The sequence below is a fragment of the Rhopalosiphum maidis genome, chromosome 4 (assembly GCF_003676215.2).
Source record: "Rhopalosiphum maidis isolate BTI-1 chromosome 4, ASM367621v3, whole genome shotgun sequence".
NCBI lineage: Eukaryota > Metazoa > Arthropoda > Insecta > Hemiptera > Aphididae > Rhopalosiphum > Rhopalosiphum maidis.
This window is the reverse complement of record NC_040880.1, coordinates 1,452,599-1,469,406: the sequence shown is the minus strand read 5'-3', so window position 1 is coordinate 1,469,406 and position 16,808 is coordinate 1,452,599. Positions and strand designations below refer to the sequence as shown.

The 16,808-nt window shown below is 29.6% G+C and overlaps 1 protein-coding gene across 1 annotated transcript; it reads left to right on the top strand.

Annotated features, from left to right (window-relative positions):
* Positions 1–796: 796 nt before the first annotated feature.
* LOC113549932 lies at positions 797–1,928 on the top strand. The gene has a single exon (XM_026951462.1). It carries the CDS (start codon positions 797–799, stop codon positions 1,382–1,384), a length of 588 nt encoding a protein of 195 aa, XP_026807263.1. The 3' UTR covers positions 1,385–1,928.
* Positions 1,929–16,808: the final 14,880 nt, after the last annotated feature.

Here is a 16,808-nt window from a genome sequence, read left to right as displayed (position 1 = left end):
TGTACTCTCACACCATCATCTTGGATTTGTTCATTTCTCATAATGCACTGTTAAAATAAAAATTCATATTTTAAATTTTTTATTTTTATATATTATTATGTATAACCATCACTAGCTGATTTACTATTAATATTACTAATTATAAGTAATAACACAGCCCACCTTGTGGCTAAATGTTATAATAATATAATATATTTATTTTTTGTTTGTTGTTATAAGCTTATAACGTGGTCTGAGTATAATCAAAAATTCATATCCTACTCCTTTTAAAAAAGCTGAGTACGTCAGCAGGACATTGTGTTGGACGATATTGAGTTTGAAAAACACACATAAGCACAATAATAAAGACAATAGAGTATTGATAAAAAAGTATACATAATTCTGCAGTGGTTTTCTTCTAAAATGTGTATGCTTTGGTTTTTTGATTTTGCGCGGTAATGCGTTCGTATATTATAATCTGCACGAAATCGCGTAAAAAAACTATTTATATTATGGTACAGAGCGGTCAACATAATATTACGATTAAAATGGCAAACGAACGCGTTTTAGATTGTTGGCTGCCACTAAATTAAACAAAATTCCATATTTGTTTTACCAACCGTGTCAAAACTATTATCAAATATACCTGCGGTATACCAATACCATTAATGGTGTACCGGCGCTCGAACGTCAACTACAAACAAACAAAAACAAATAATAATATGTAAAATCAACGGCACCTTACGGACCAAAACTGTACGATATATTATCTCTTCGTCATTAGGGCCAAACGCCTAAACCTAACCGTGGTTATTGTATGCGCAGGTATCGGCTGCCGTACTGGGCATTCGTGCCGACGTTAGGCGTTTGGCCCGGAGCCGCCGGAACCGGAACCGGAACTGGATCAGCAGCAACCATCGCCGCCGCCGCCGTCCCACCACCGTCCAGAAGATCTGTGGCCGTGAACTTTGACAGCGGCCGAGTGACCGTGGTAGACGACGCGACAAACCGACCAGAAATCGGTGACGCGGTTGCCGACCCACAATCGAAGCGGCGGCCGGCGTTGGTCAAGCCGCTGCACCCGAACACGCCAAGTGTCGGAGGACCAAGTTGGCTGAGGAGGACAACAGTGGCAACGACGTCGGATCCGATCGTACAAGGAGCGCAGGTGAAAGACTCCACGGTCGTTGCCACTCCGAGTCCGGTCACCAAGATATACCTGAAACCGTCAGCCAGAGCAAAGGCCGGAATCGGCGGCGTGGCCCTGTCTAATCCGATCAGCACGGCAGTGGTTCGAAGGGGTGACACGGTCAGCATTGAATATCTTCCGGACGCCACTGCGGAAGCGGGCGAAGGCGGCGTTGCCATATCCCGACCGGAACTGGTCATTCATTTTATTGACTGAAGCAATACGCGCCCGCTAAAAGTCATTGACGCCGCCATAATACCATTAGGTCTATAAATTGTGCCATACACACGCGTTTGGATATATGCTATAATATATTTACATATACGTACCAACTATACCTACTTAATATACAATATAAAATTTATAATAATTTTATATTTTAATATTAAATATCTTCATATATTTTTTTATATCAATATTCGATTCAATTTATATTTTTTAATATTAAGTACTAGGTATATAAGCTTGTATAAATCTAATTGTTTCAAACATTTTAATTTTTTGTTAGTGACTTCAATTTTAGAATTTACAATACTTTTACAAAGATGATCTTGTAAGTCATTTTTTTTCTTATGTTCTGTGACATTCTGTTATAATGTGTTTTATAGTGAGTTGAATTACGTATATTATGTCGAGAGATTGTATTTAGCCACTAAGGAACCGTGCATAACTCTGCATGGCCAAATTCTTGATTTATTTTATACTGACTTAACTTTTCTATTTTTATCATTAGTGGGCTACTTGTCTTGTGTACTTTTTATTTCACTTAGTTTTTGATTCAATATATTATATTATTTAATAATTACGCATATTCGACATTCGAGTATTGTACCTTTATATTTTCGTTTTCTAAATAACGATCGATAAAATATGAAAATAACGAATAATCTGAAAACAAATTGTAAGAAACGATACACACATTATTATAATATATAATGTGTTTACGACTATTGTTTATTTAAGAATTGACTATACACAAATATATTTGTGGTATATAAATGCTCATGACAAAAGTGAGTTCTTGGTTATAACAAAATGTTTCATTTTGATGAAAATATCGTAATAGTTTAGCTGTAATAGTTTTTGACTAGAAGCTAATAAATAAAAATAAAAAATAAAATGTAAAAACCCAAAATGTTACATCTTTACGTCGTCTAATTTATTATTGTGAACAGATTTTTTTTTTTTGTTTACAGTACGACGAATAGAAACGAATTTAAAATAATAATGAAAACATGACTCACTCAATAGTTTTATTATATATCAATAACAAGTTACAATATTACTCACAAAACTTAACGTACGTACTAATTTATCACAGTTACCCATCATTTACTGTTAATATATATTTTATAATAAATAAGCACTGTGAATAGTTATTATGAACTTACAAACCATGTGTATTTTAATTTTTTATCACTCACAATAACTATTTTTACAGTATTACCTATTTAATTTAAGTGCATACCAGTCATACTATTTTTTTATTAAAAACATTTTATACACTCAAGACTTAAGTGCATAATGTAATTATATCGGAAAGTTTCAAGTATGTCAACCAAAATCATCGCACCGGGCACTCCATTGGTAGTATTTTTCTAGTGTACCAATGCCATACTTTATAATAATTAATTATATACGCCTAATTAAGAGAACACATACAATTATTTTAATATTTTTTGATATGTATATATAAATATACAAATATTAAAATACTCTATATTATTATGATACGAAATAAAAAATATTGTTTTTGACAAAAAACCAAGATTATAAATTATGCAAAACTGAAATGTCCCTCAAATTATGATCGTTTTTAATGGTTATTCGTCCAAATTTAAGAAACTTCAACACTCAAAAGATGTGCTCAAGAATTAATCTGTAAACATAAATAGGTTTGAATGGTTTCATACCTAAAATACTGAGTAAATTATTCTTTATTCAAAATATTCAAATACATTTTCATAATACTTTTAAAGTACAGTAGGTATTTTGGATACAGACAAATATATTATATATTCTTCACACGACTGAGTAGTGATAGTACTAATTGTATATGAAGAAAGATATTTTGGAGTATTTAAAATAATCAATAATCGATATTATCGATATAATTATAGTGACTAATTTAAAAATAAATAAATTTTATTCATAACATACGAGATATATAATATTGTGCGCGTGTCTTATTTATTATTTTTTTTTTTTTGATGATTAAACGTATAAATTTTGTTCGTTTACAATGTTTACATTGAAAATAAAATATAAAAATAAAAAATAATAATATTATTAGCCCAGTACATAATAGTATTACAAAATTAAGGTATCTTTATACTTTTCATATTTTTTTATAACAAAATATAACATAAAACGATATTTATAGATTATATTGATTGACAAGATGAGCGTAATAAACTATATTGAAAATGTGTGTTTTTCATTATATCAATATATTTTATAATCCATGTTTAATAAAATAAAATACATATCGTTGTCATGTTCGCTTTCAAGGTTATTCGTGAGTTTTGCCTAATTAGTTTTTTTTCACGATTACGATATTAACTTTATGGTGTCGATCACTTTGTTCGATTTAAATTATCATCGTAGATCAGTCAAACTACTCGTAGAGTTCAGTATACCGCGATAATTTTACTTTACTTTTAGTGTTTTCCATTGTATTAAAATATTTTATGCATAGTTGATTTTTTTTTTTTGATTTTTGAACAAAAATAATACAAAAGTCCATGATATGCAGTAAAACTGAACCGACCAGCCTCTTTATAAATATATTCAACGAACATATAAAACAAGCGAATATTTCACGTACATAAAATAAAAGGAAACAAATTGACTGAAGATGGCCACGGAAAAACGAATGCAATTTGTAATATAGAATCGGTGAAAAAATCACATATTAATTTAAACGAAAAAAATAATTTGTACTTGTGGAATTTGACAATTTGTACAAATTCGTCAAGTTAATTTATTCCAATGTTTAAGTGCAATGCAATATTAGTGATCACAACCATTATGTCGTTATTAAATATTAAACGTAAATATCTACTGTATGATCCTTACAATTCAAAGTATCTGCAACACAACAAGCATTTCAATCGCAATAGTGCATTACATTACATGTTTTGTGTTTTTTTAACATTTACCATTATACTGTATACTACACACTGTATAGTAGTAACCTGTTTTACACGCGTCTTATTATGTCTTAGTTATTATAGTAATAGAGTAAGCACAGTAAGTTAGGTTACTAATTATTAGATATATTCTATAGTATTATAATATTATTTTATATTTTGTAATCAATACAATATTTTATAATTTTTTAACATTAATAAACCAGTGAACATAAAGTAGGATTTAATAACTCTCCGCAATAAGTAATAGATTTAGATAAATAAGAAATAGCCATGAAAAACTCTATTACAAACTTAAAAGCGTATAATAATTTATAGACTGAGAATATACTTTATATAATTATACGTGATAATATTAGATATATTATTATTATTATATTATTTTATACTATAAAACAAAGCAATAACTTATTATGTTGTTAGTATTTGTGATTGAACAATGATCGAATATATCGAGTATAATGGCATACCTACAATTAAAATCGTATTGTAAAAAATAAATTACTGTACAGGAAATAGGCATAAATACAAAATATTGAAATGTCACTAATTAATACATTGTGACACTGATACGATCATCATAACTATTAACTACTAAGTACTACGAAGTTAAATATATTAGAAACGATGAACGAGTTTTTTTAAAAATTGGTTACAAAACCATAACAATGTAGTGTCCCATTAACAGGCAATAATGTATTATTGTTTTACCATTAATTATTCATTTTTGCGTCAAACGATAGTTATTTTAAATATTAATTTTAAACAATTACCTATTTGTTAGATTAATTTAAGCAATTGTTCCGTGTTATAATAAAAAGTCAATACTTTATTAAAAAAAATGCTATCGTACATACAGTTTTTTACGATTTTCTCAAACACGTCTATAAGTTAAAAACGACCTTTTTAGAACTATAATATACAATCTATTGTCCGATATCCAATATACGAAAGTACTGCGTGAAATTTTTATGATTTTCTATTCGACCCTATCGCCCCTTTTTAAATAAAAGTGAATCTAAGTAAATCGTAGTAAAACAAATAGTAAACTTCACCACTCCAATAGTCCGCTCATCACTGCAATTTAAAAGTCAATTTTCCCTAAACGTCTATGCATGAATTATAGTACCTATATAGATTACAAGGTAATTCCACTAATCATGGTCTACCGACACCCCTTTATCCTTAAATTATGCATTCATTCATATTCTAACCTTAAGGATTTTTAAGTATTCTAAAAATCATGTTTTATAATATTAAAATTATTTTTTTTTTCAAATACAAATAACCTCTTTTTTTGTAAATTGTTTTGCACATGATTTTTTTGAAGATGTTAGTGTTTTTAAATCAAATTTTAAACAAATAGTTTTTGGATTATTAAACTTTATTTATAGTATAAAGTTTTTATTAAAATATAAAATAGATGTAGTATTTAGTCTAGTACTCAAATATTTATTATGTAGATACTAGGACCATTTTATAATTTGTACAATTTTAATAAATTAAAACTAATCACTATAATTTTATAAATCATAGCTCTATATCATTGTCTTGGACTATTATCCTTAGTACATACATTTTAATAACTCAAAAAGTACTGATTAAAATTTTGATTTATAAAGTATATTAGGTATATCAAAATGTCCATAAAAATAACGTGTTTGACAAATCGGAATAAGGCGATTTTCATTTAAAAAAAAACGCATTGTCATAAAACGCTTTTTAATTGGCATACGGCTAAAAAGAGTTAGCTATAGAAAAAAATCAGAGTTATTCATAAATGAATATGGAAAGGAAATATTTGGGGTAAGCATATACTTGTTGAATCACCTAGTAGGTATGACGCCGATGACTGACTATAACAAACAATTAACGCAAGTTCGCCAACACTGCACTACTGCGCATTCCGCATGTTGAACATTATGGTATTATAATAATATAAAGAGACAATATTATCATTATACTAATTTTCCATGTACTATATTATAATATCATAGCGACGTGACCTAAAATGTAGGTTCGTCACGAACATCCACGTCTCGGCGGCTAACCAGACGCGTTTTGACCGGTCGCCAAAACCACGTTGGCCCATTTCGCTGAACCGTGCCTTTAATATTATATTATTATTATTATGTAGTCGAAGAACAGTTATTTGATTACCCTCCTCTTGTACCTGGGACGGCGAAACACGCGATTTGAATTAATGTCGTTTTGCTGCCTGCAGAGGAACCATACGGTCGAATATCACAAACGACTGCACCTAGCTGTTTATCCGTATTATATTAGATATGCGTTAATTTAATTTACCAAATCTAAGCCATTACTCCGGGCAAATGGCCATATCGTATATAACATTACAATATCGTGTACGAATCAGAGATCAACAACAACAATAATAATTACCGCATTAATCGGTGTTCTAGCTTTAGGTACCTATTATTTTACCGAGCACACGGTAAGAACACGACACGGTCGCTGCCACTCACTGCAGGTTATTCGATAGTCTGTATTCGGTAGATATAGGTATATCGGTACGAATTCGTCAAAGTAAATCTCACTAGAAACGTGTTTTTATTATTGTTTTTGTATATTATGCATTGATTATAGATGAAAAAACGCACACGCAAATATTTTTAATCGCGTAGGAATGCAGCGAAAATATTATTATTTTAACACAAAAGACGCGCGCCGATGGTGTGTAAATTGTTGAATAGACGCACTTGAAGCGTTGTTTACCTATAATAATGTTGTACACGTACAGTTCACATACAGTCCTATCCGCATTAGCTATATAATAGGCCATTGTAATATTTATTTATATGTGTATACTATACAGGTACACACATCAGGCGGAATAAGACACTAATAATAATAAAAAGTGTATAGGTGCTAAAATGTTTAGAGTTCGGTTGCCGCAGGTGTGCATCGTCACCGAAGTAACCTGCACATTCGCATTTTATTACTACTCACTTAAATTATTATTCCCAAAGATTTTTTTCTGTCTTCCGTTATAAAATAAGCATACGTGTAATATAATATATAACCTTAAGACTTGAGGGCTAGAACCTTAATGACGGTTTTATACTTTTTGATGCCGAATTTTACATTTTACATTGTATATGCAAGTTATTTACTACAATATAACTATCTGGTATTTACTTATATTATACCGCCGTGAATTATAATTTTAAAAATTGAATATACATAACTTTTAAGTTTTAAAGTGACCGTTATGAAAAAAACAAACCCAGCTACCACCTTCCCATCCAAAAAATTTTTTACGCTTATTTACAGTACGTAAAATAAACAAGGATAAGTTTGGGAATTTCGGTTCTTTTCAGTTTTACTCTTCTAGAGGCCCGCGATCACAACCAATTCAGCATAATTACACGCATTAAACAAGAAAACCAATACCATATACCGATATCAAAACATTGATATTGTCAGACCAAAGTCTGAAAGACGTAGTTTACATAAAACATTTAAAAAACGCACGCAACGCACGGTGACCCGCATAATAGTAATAGTAACGTTTAATCGTTACGTATAATGCTATTACTCGTTTATCGTTCGTTTCCATATTGGTGGTCGATTTATACATACAACCACGAATGCGATCTGAATATTATTATGTATTTGTTAAATTATAATTTCTTTATCTGTTCGCAGCCTGTCACGTGCCCAACACCGAGGATTCGTGGATAACGCCGATGACGCGGTGCAGGCTGTGCCGTTTTACGGTAGCGGTAAGGGCAAGTTTCTGGTGATTCACCCGTCGGGCAAGACCACTGTGGAGGACCATAGGCCACCGCAGTTGGCGGACGTGCCCAAGGAAGACGACGAGGACGTGGGCCAGGAAGAGGAGACCGGAGCGGACCCGTCGCCCGCTGAGCCGCCCAATGAGTCGGTGAGCGTCAACCTGCCGCCAGACAACGCGTCGGTGGCCGAGGCCAAGCCCGTGGGCCTGGCGATCGCGGGCACCGGCGGCGTGGCGTCCTCGAAGCCCGTGGCCACAGCCGTGGTCGGACCCGGTGGCCTGGCGCTGGCCAAACCGGTGGCCACCGCCATCGCCGGCATACCCGGCGCCGAAGCGCTAGTCGGCGTGGCCAGCAACGGCGGCAAGCACAGACAGAAGGCCGCAGCCGCCGCCGTTGCAGCCACACCGCAACCGACCAAGACGGCTGTCAAGACCAGGAGATCCGCCGGCCCACGCGGACCCGCTGTTAGCAGCTCCGTTGTCGACACAGCCGTCCCGCAGGTGTGGCCCACTTACCCGCTGTACAAGATACCCGAGTCACACGCTTGGGGATTCATACTCAGACCCGTGTACGGGGCCGCCCAAAACGTCAACTAACGGACTAGTCGGTCTGCGCACGACGGATATTATAATTAATATTTTATACGACGACGATAATAACGTGTATAGGGTTAGGATTTATACGCATTTTATTTTAAAAATATTCAAAATTCTATCGATCATTAAAATAGTTTCATACAGAGATCGAACGCAAATGATACAATCAAGTACTTTATTATCAATTTTTCAGACTATTAGATTATTATTCAAAAGTTGTTCTGTCTAATTTAGCGCCTTTAAAAAATTGGGCAAACTTCGAAATCGTTTTAACCGACCATTTCAGTTTATAAATAACATATTTAGTACATATAAAATGATAACTATAGATCTATATATTTTGATGAACATGATTTCACACTCATTTTCTAAATGAATTCTCGAGAATTCTCAAAATATGTATTTGTCTGCGTTTTGATTCAAATATTTGAAAATGCGAAAGAAAACAATTATTCTATTCAATTCAGTACACGAGCTAAATCGTGAATAAAACACGGGCAACCAATATATTTGGATGACTAAAGGAAAAAAAATATTTTAATGCATAAAAATCTTAGCCCTAATAACGTATAATAATATTAATACGATATCACAGTCCTTGCCATACGATATTCATCATTATATTTAACGCGTAAACTTTTATTTATAATTATATAATTTTATTTATACAGTTAAATAAACTGATTTTTTTTTTTTTTTATATTTGTCATTTTTTTTTCTTTCCCGTTTTGTTGTGGGTGGATGACCCCCGCAACGCGGTATAAGATAATAGTATTATATACGTGCTTAAATGCAGGAGTAGGTAGTCATTATAGTATACAATATTGTGACCATTGGAGCGACGTATTTATGTTTTTTAGGGAAACCATATATCCGCAGGTATATTTGACGGTAAAAAAAAATGTACTCATCAATTCATAATACGATCGGCGGTCAGCGACGTATCACGACCGTTCCCATCCCACTCCGGCCAATGGTTGCGCCATAGGTTGGCACGATAATGATTAATGTGAAAATCATTCGATATAGTATTATTTTTATGTTTATATTATGCGTGCGTTACAATAATTATAATACATTACGTGTACGGCTAATAAATATATCTGTTGTTTTTATTTCCTCCGTTTTCGATTAGAATCGAAATTCCAAATCACTAGGTAAATAAATTTAAACATTATTTAAAATTAACTACATCGTGTATAGCTGGTGTACTGAAATAATCTGGTTTTTGATAATACCAGCTAATACTTCTTAGAAAATATTATTTCTTTTGTGTCTTTCAGTGAAAAAGTCTGCTACACTTATAAATGTTTATACTCGTATGTAGATTACAATATAGTAATTAAACGATCAGTACTCATTATATGTTAAATTAATAATCAATTCAATTTTTTAAACTTTTCAATTTTTTGTTATAAATAAAATTAATATTTGTGTTTATTTCCATAAATTGGCCGCTTGTTTATTGACTAACTGTAAAGTACATACTTTTCTACCACTAACTAATGTTTGTAAAAAACTTAAAATATTAACAAAAATTAACTTTAAAATTTTTAACCTATTCAAGATTTTTAATTAATTTTATTATTTTGATAAGTATCTAAACTTCAAAATATCTGTAATAAATTTTACTAATAATTAATAATATCCTTAGTAGAATAACTAAAATAATTTAATCTTTTCGAACCATATTTAAAAAATATTAATTAGAAAATAATTTATATTGATCGAACCAAATACCGTCAAGTATAATAATATACATTTGTATAACAAGTACTTTTCTAAAAATAAATATGTCATTAAATTTTATCAATATGCATATTATAAAAAAAAATCTTTACTCAAAACAAAATGGTTATTTTGAATTAGTATAAATAATATGATTTATTTATACGTCCATTTACGTCATTATATAATACGAGTGGTTTAAACACATTATTATACTAAGCTAACCCGGCAACGTTACTTCATAAAAAACCACATTCATTGTATAACATATACAATACTTTTAAATAGGAAAACAATAGTGAAATTTGTGTAATTTATATTATATACCTAAAATTAAGTGTTATAACTTATAATTCACGTGTTTATAATTTGTAGTGACAATATACGTTGTGTATTAGGGTTTTGACAGAAAAGTTGAGTCACGTCGATTATTATTTCAATTGTTGACGCTACACGGAAAGGTTACATTATTAGGTTAGGTTATAGGTTCATATCTCAGCCGTTATTTTTTAGATGTTATTTAGTTTTTTTTTAGCTGAATTATTCAACTGATGTTTGGTTTATAAACGCTTGAAACTTAACAACACTATTTACGAGTGAATCGTGTGGATTTCGTTAGCTCACAATATAATGAACTGGAACAGGAAAGTAGGTTCCAAGTATAACACACTTTTGAATGGATTAAAAATAAACAAAGCAGATGGATCTCATTCCACTCCTTTTATCACATGATTTAGTTATTTCTATTGTGTGTTATGATAATATCAGATTTGAAGTAAAAAAACCACATCAACATCGTATAAAAGTGTATTATATAGTTGTAAAACACATGTTATTATAGTTGTTATGTGCCTATTATTTTTTTTCAAACTTAATTTTTCGTTAAGCAGGAAACTACTGAAAAAAATTATTGGTACTTATTACTCTACTATAGGTACCAATTACTTTGCATACCAAAGTATTCAGTGTTATATGAATATTTACGAGTAGCTACCTATTTATTTTATTTAAAAACGGTGTGAACAACAAAATATATATAAAAAAAAATCTTTTTATCTGTAAATCTAAAATTTTAACGTCACGAGTCCTTTTTAGTAGTATAATACATATACTTAATATTAAAAAAGAAACTCTTATGAAATTTGACTGCGTTTCATGAATATAAATAATATATTTAAAATATATGCGACGAACAAAAGTAACTAAGTATAAAATATGCTTATAAATAAAATATTAATAAATATCATCTGAATACACAGTAATTGTACGTGGGTGAGTGCTATATATATTTAATTTTATTATATTATGTTACATATACGTTATGGTCAAAGCAACGGCGTATTCAACACTACCACGCATGAGGAGTAAATATTTTTTTCAGATTATTTAAGATGCACAGTTATTTATAATTATAAAGGAATTAAAAAATAAAAATAATAAGTAGAATAAAAATGTCTAATGAAGTGAAGTTTTGATTAAAACAATACATATATTATATGTTTCTCAAACATAATCACCCCCTTAATTTTCCCTTCAATTATGAATTTATTCAAATTACGATTTTTGGAATTTTTAAATATTATACTTTGAACTTTAGGAGGATTACATTTTCAAATTGTTGAAATTTGTTATACTACTGAAGGAGTATCTCATAGTGATACAAACTCCTGTTTTACAAATGAGAACTTCCTTTTTTACAATACATTATTTAGAGAATATTTTTTTTTTTAATTATATTGTGTCTAATTCAAAATGTATATCAGTAGTGTTAAGCTATTAAAATGTTTATACTATGAATAATAATCCTTAAAAATGGTTTTACAAAAATATAAAATATATGTTATTTCGGATCTAGAATTTATAATTATACTTGGTCTATTTTTACAAATTATAAATGTTTATAGATTAATATTAATTACAAAAATTGTCAAATTACCATATTATCTTCCAAATCCATTATAATCTACTTATATAATTATCTTTTACACAAAGTTAAATAACTCAAATTACTCGTTAAAATTTTGATATTTATACATATCAGCATTTTCAGAAAAATTATCCACTAAATAATTAATTAATTTATAATGAATATAATATTTAAATGCTCTAAATAATAGATTTTTGAAGTAAAAATAGAATTGAGCATGTTTATTGAATCACCTTATATACTTACAATTTACATAAAATGCTATGTCATAATAATGATAATATAATAATATATTAAACGACGTACGACAAAATCAAGAGATAGGTATAGCAGTGAATGGTTATAAGATTAGACAGATAAATTGAAATGTTTAAGGACGTTAAAATATTTGACAAAAATACAAAATATTATTTTAATGTGACACGTCATATCTTAGCGACAATCTATAGTAATAAGTAATAACTAATAATAATGATATCTGTTATTAATATCTAAAAAATGAATCAGATCATCAAAGAGGAATTTGAAGGGTTGGGCAATTATTTATAAATAAATTATTTGTGTATATTTAATTTATTTGAATCATTTTTATATAAAATAGTATTTGTAAGATCTATAATAATAGTAATTATTTTGGACCGCCAGCGGTTATTACAATATACAACGCAATATACTAAGAATATTCAAATTTGCACTTAAACAAACTGGTTTAAGATATCTAATGGATGTATAATGTATACATATGTAATAAACTAATAAGTAATATCCGTTGTTTATCATAGGTAGTACAAAAGAATCGTTACAATATATTTTCTTTTAACAACCCCGAACTTCAAAGTAAAAAAAAAAAAGTAGATATTTTATAATTTATTCTTACTTTTGTCTTCTGATGACGTTTCTTAAAAGGTATAATTATCGTCTAATGTGTTTTGAGTAATCGTAAATAAAGTATACGAGTTATTTTTACAAATACAGTATTACATAACCAGTTTAAATTTTTCAATTTATTCTTCTTCCGCGGACGTACGTATTTTAACGGAAACACACGACTTTAGAGTAGGTACATACGGAAAGTTTACACATCGTGACTACAACTATACATTTTTAAAATAAAACAATGGCTTATTTTTTTCAATAGAAAATTTACATTAATCATTATATTTTTAATAATAGTTTAAAATAAACAGAAAGATGTTTTAATAATGAATATTTTAATTATTTTGAACTCCCAACACAAACAACGACCTTAATAGCTGTAGTTTAGGCCGTGCCGCTGACTTTGGAATATTATGAGTATATTGATATGCGTTATAGTGTGAATTGGATTTACTATAATATCATACTGTAGATAAATGATTTTTTTCATCGAGTTAAAAATCCATCACGCACACAATTTGTCGTAATTGTCGTATTTGTTTACCTTTATATATTGTATATCGGCCAGCTGAATGAATTAAGCGACAATATATTATATTATTGCCTACAGACTGCAATGTTTTCTGTAATCTTCACGTTATTATTTAATCAAAGTGCGTCCTGAAGTTGTTTCGTCGTTGCCGGGTGGGAAACAATCGACGTGTGTTAATTTAAAAAGGGCCGTGTAGGTCGTTTGGCATCAATAAAGCTTGGCTTGGCTCACCCATGTAACATATATACCGCGTCTATAAGTGGCCAGAATAAAATGTAAGGCCGTATGTAAAAAAAAAAAAAAAAAGTTGGAACAAACATGGCATGTTCCTACGTCAAATAAACCAGATTGTTTAGTACGCCCTACCGCGATGGGATTCAGGTCGAAGACCTTTCGAATTTACGCTAGCTGCATAATGCAAACCGTGTATACCACACCATTGTCGTATGGGTGTGCAACTTTGAAGGGAATATTTTGTGAACGAAATATGAAAATGGTACCGTAATCATTTACCCCTTGATTTAAAAATCAGCCCCTAACCGCAAAATGTTTCTTCGAATCGTGGAACTCATCGGGTACGTCCTGTCAAAAGATAATCGACGTCAAGTCTGGTTTGCTGATGTGATTGTACAGTTTATATGGCATACCAGATGGCAGATGCGTTAACGAGGAAACCGCATTACTAGAAAATATTATAATCCTGCAGTCGTCGGCCATTAAATTAATGAAATCTGGTCTCGTCTGACAGTAAAAAAATGTCTTTGCTTCAAAGATTTTTATCGTGCCTATGATGGATGCCTATTGTGACAATATTATAATAAACTAAATGGTTCGAATAGAACTCATATTATACATTTAGATAGTACGTGAACAATCCATATAGACGTCAGAAAAGACTTAGTATTAGCGTTTGACAGTTGTAAGATTTGTTCCACCGTGTTTTTGTAACTTAAATCAAATCAAAAATAAGTTTAAAAAATATTCAAAAACGATTGTTCTGCATAAATTACAATAAACATATTAAATAATAGGAAGGGCTTATATTTTATTACAAATATATATATTTTTTATTATTATTTTAGTTTCGTTATATTTATTGCTAGATAAGTTAACATTTAATATTTTGACTGCAAATAAAATCTCAAAAACTATTAGGCTTAAATATCAGGATTTTTTTTACTTTTATTATACTAGAATCTAGTATAATAAAAGTAAAACTAGATATATGATTACTAGGTTTTACATTTTTTAGTTGTATTCTCTTAATGATTTTAGTGCATATTTGTTTAAGAATGCTAATATTTTAATAATAATATGATTAAAAATTGTATTAATCTAAAGAAATGTATTCTATATTTTAATCTTGTAGCTATATGATGATTTTACATTAATATTGTATACGATTTAAACTGTAAGTTCATTTAAAATAAACTCATTATAATAAAATTATTTATGTAAAATCATGCAAATTTAATAATAATAAAAATAAATCTTGTGTTTATTTTTGTGCTTAGAATACATGTGTCATGCATATTACATTATAAGTGTTTAAAATCGAGAACTAATAAATTTTTATAACAGTACATTATAATATTATACATTTTACATTAGCTAGGTATCTAAAAGAACATAGTTTTTTCTTATTTGATTTAAATTAATGTATTATAGAAGTATATTATTAAATGTAAGCACTTATTTTTAAATAAGGAAAATGGGATTTTTATTTTATGGAAGAATTTTATACTTTGATACAATTTTAATAGTTGCTTACTGGAATACATTATGAATAAACCTTGTTTTATCTGCAAACCAATATATTTACAATATTATAGTTTAAAATACGAGATATTTTACAATTATATAATGAAATGAAAAATGATTTTGAGTTTTTGAACCAAAACTTAAAAATATTGAATGTAAAACCATTTTTTCATTACATATATTATTTTGATGAATAGAGCTTTGTGAATCAATTGTACCTATTTATTTTTGGTATTATGAATATTAGGGGTATTTGAGCCATACAATAATCTAACATTAAAGTAAAGATATTTTCAGTAGGTTTAATAAATTGTTAATATTATGAGTAGATATTAAAACATTTTCTAAAGTAGATGAACTACTTTGATTATTTCCACATGACAAATCATTGAATACATAGAGATAATTGGTATTATATAAGTAGTATAATAATATATTGAAATTAACAGGATAATAATAAGTGATTAAATCTTAGCCCATTTTGATGACAAAATATTTTAACTACAAAAGAATATTCTTATGTGCTTCAAATTTTTTTTATCAATATTATTATGCATTAAAAATCCTATAAAAGATGAAAAACTAATAATATCATAATGGAAATCGGGGAGGGGGGACTTTGGCCTTGGCGGGTGACAGTAGAAAATATTCGAGAAGATGACTATAAGTCGATTACTTATCTCTCGTAGGTTATATCATAACTTCCATAATACGTTATTAAATCTGCATTTCCAAATGTGTGTGTGGGAGAATGAAATATAAACCATACAATAAATTACAATGCGATATTTATCCAGCATGAGTCCAACCATAGGAGGGTCGTGTGATTTTGGAATACGATATCATTTGAAGTTCTCGGTCAGGGTCAACGGCCCAAAGTTAACGTTTTTTTTTTTATATAATTTATTATTATTATTATTTTTTTCGTATAGATATGAATACTCGTTCGGTTAGGTTAATTTATCGTTTATTAGACCGGTTCTTTGGAAGTGCATGTAAAGCGAGCCTACGCGCAAATCTCGAGTATACAACTTTGCGGTACGGGTAATATTATTATTCAATGTTCTTAGCAGCCACAATGTTTAAAACGCATGCAACGTTCAAACATGTTCACGTCCCCTTAAACCCATTAAATATAAATCCGATAATCGTGTTGTATATGTATACACATTGTATACATTGGATAAATGTCAACATCATAATAATAATATAATAGGTACCGTGAGAATATCTGTACCTTTAACAGACAATAATCATATTACCAAACGGTGTTTTTATTTTATAACATATGTACTTACTTTATATTAAAT

Coding starts and splice junctions, on each gene's coding strand:
- LOC113549932 (XM_026951462.1), top strand. CDS start 797: ATGCGCAGGTATCGGCTGCCGTACTGGGCATTCGTGCCGACGTTAGGC.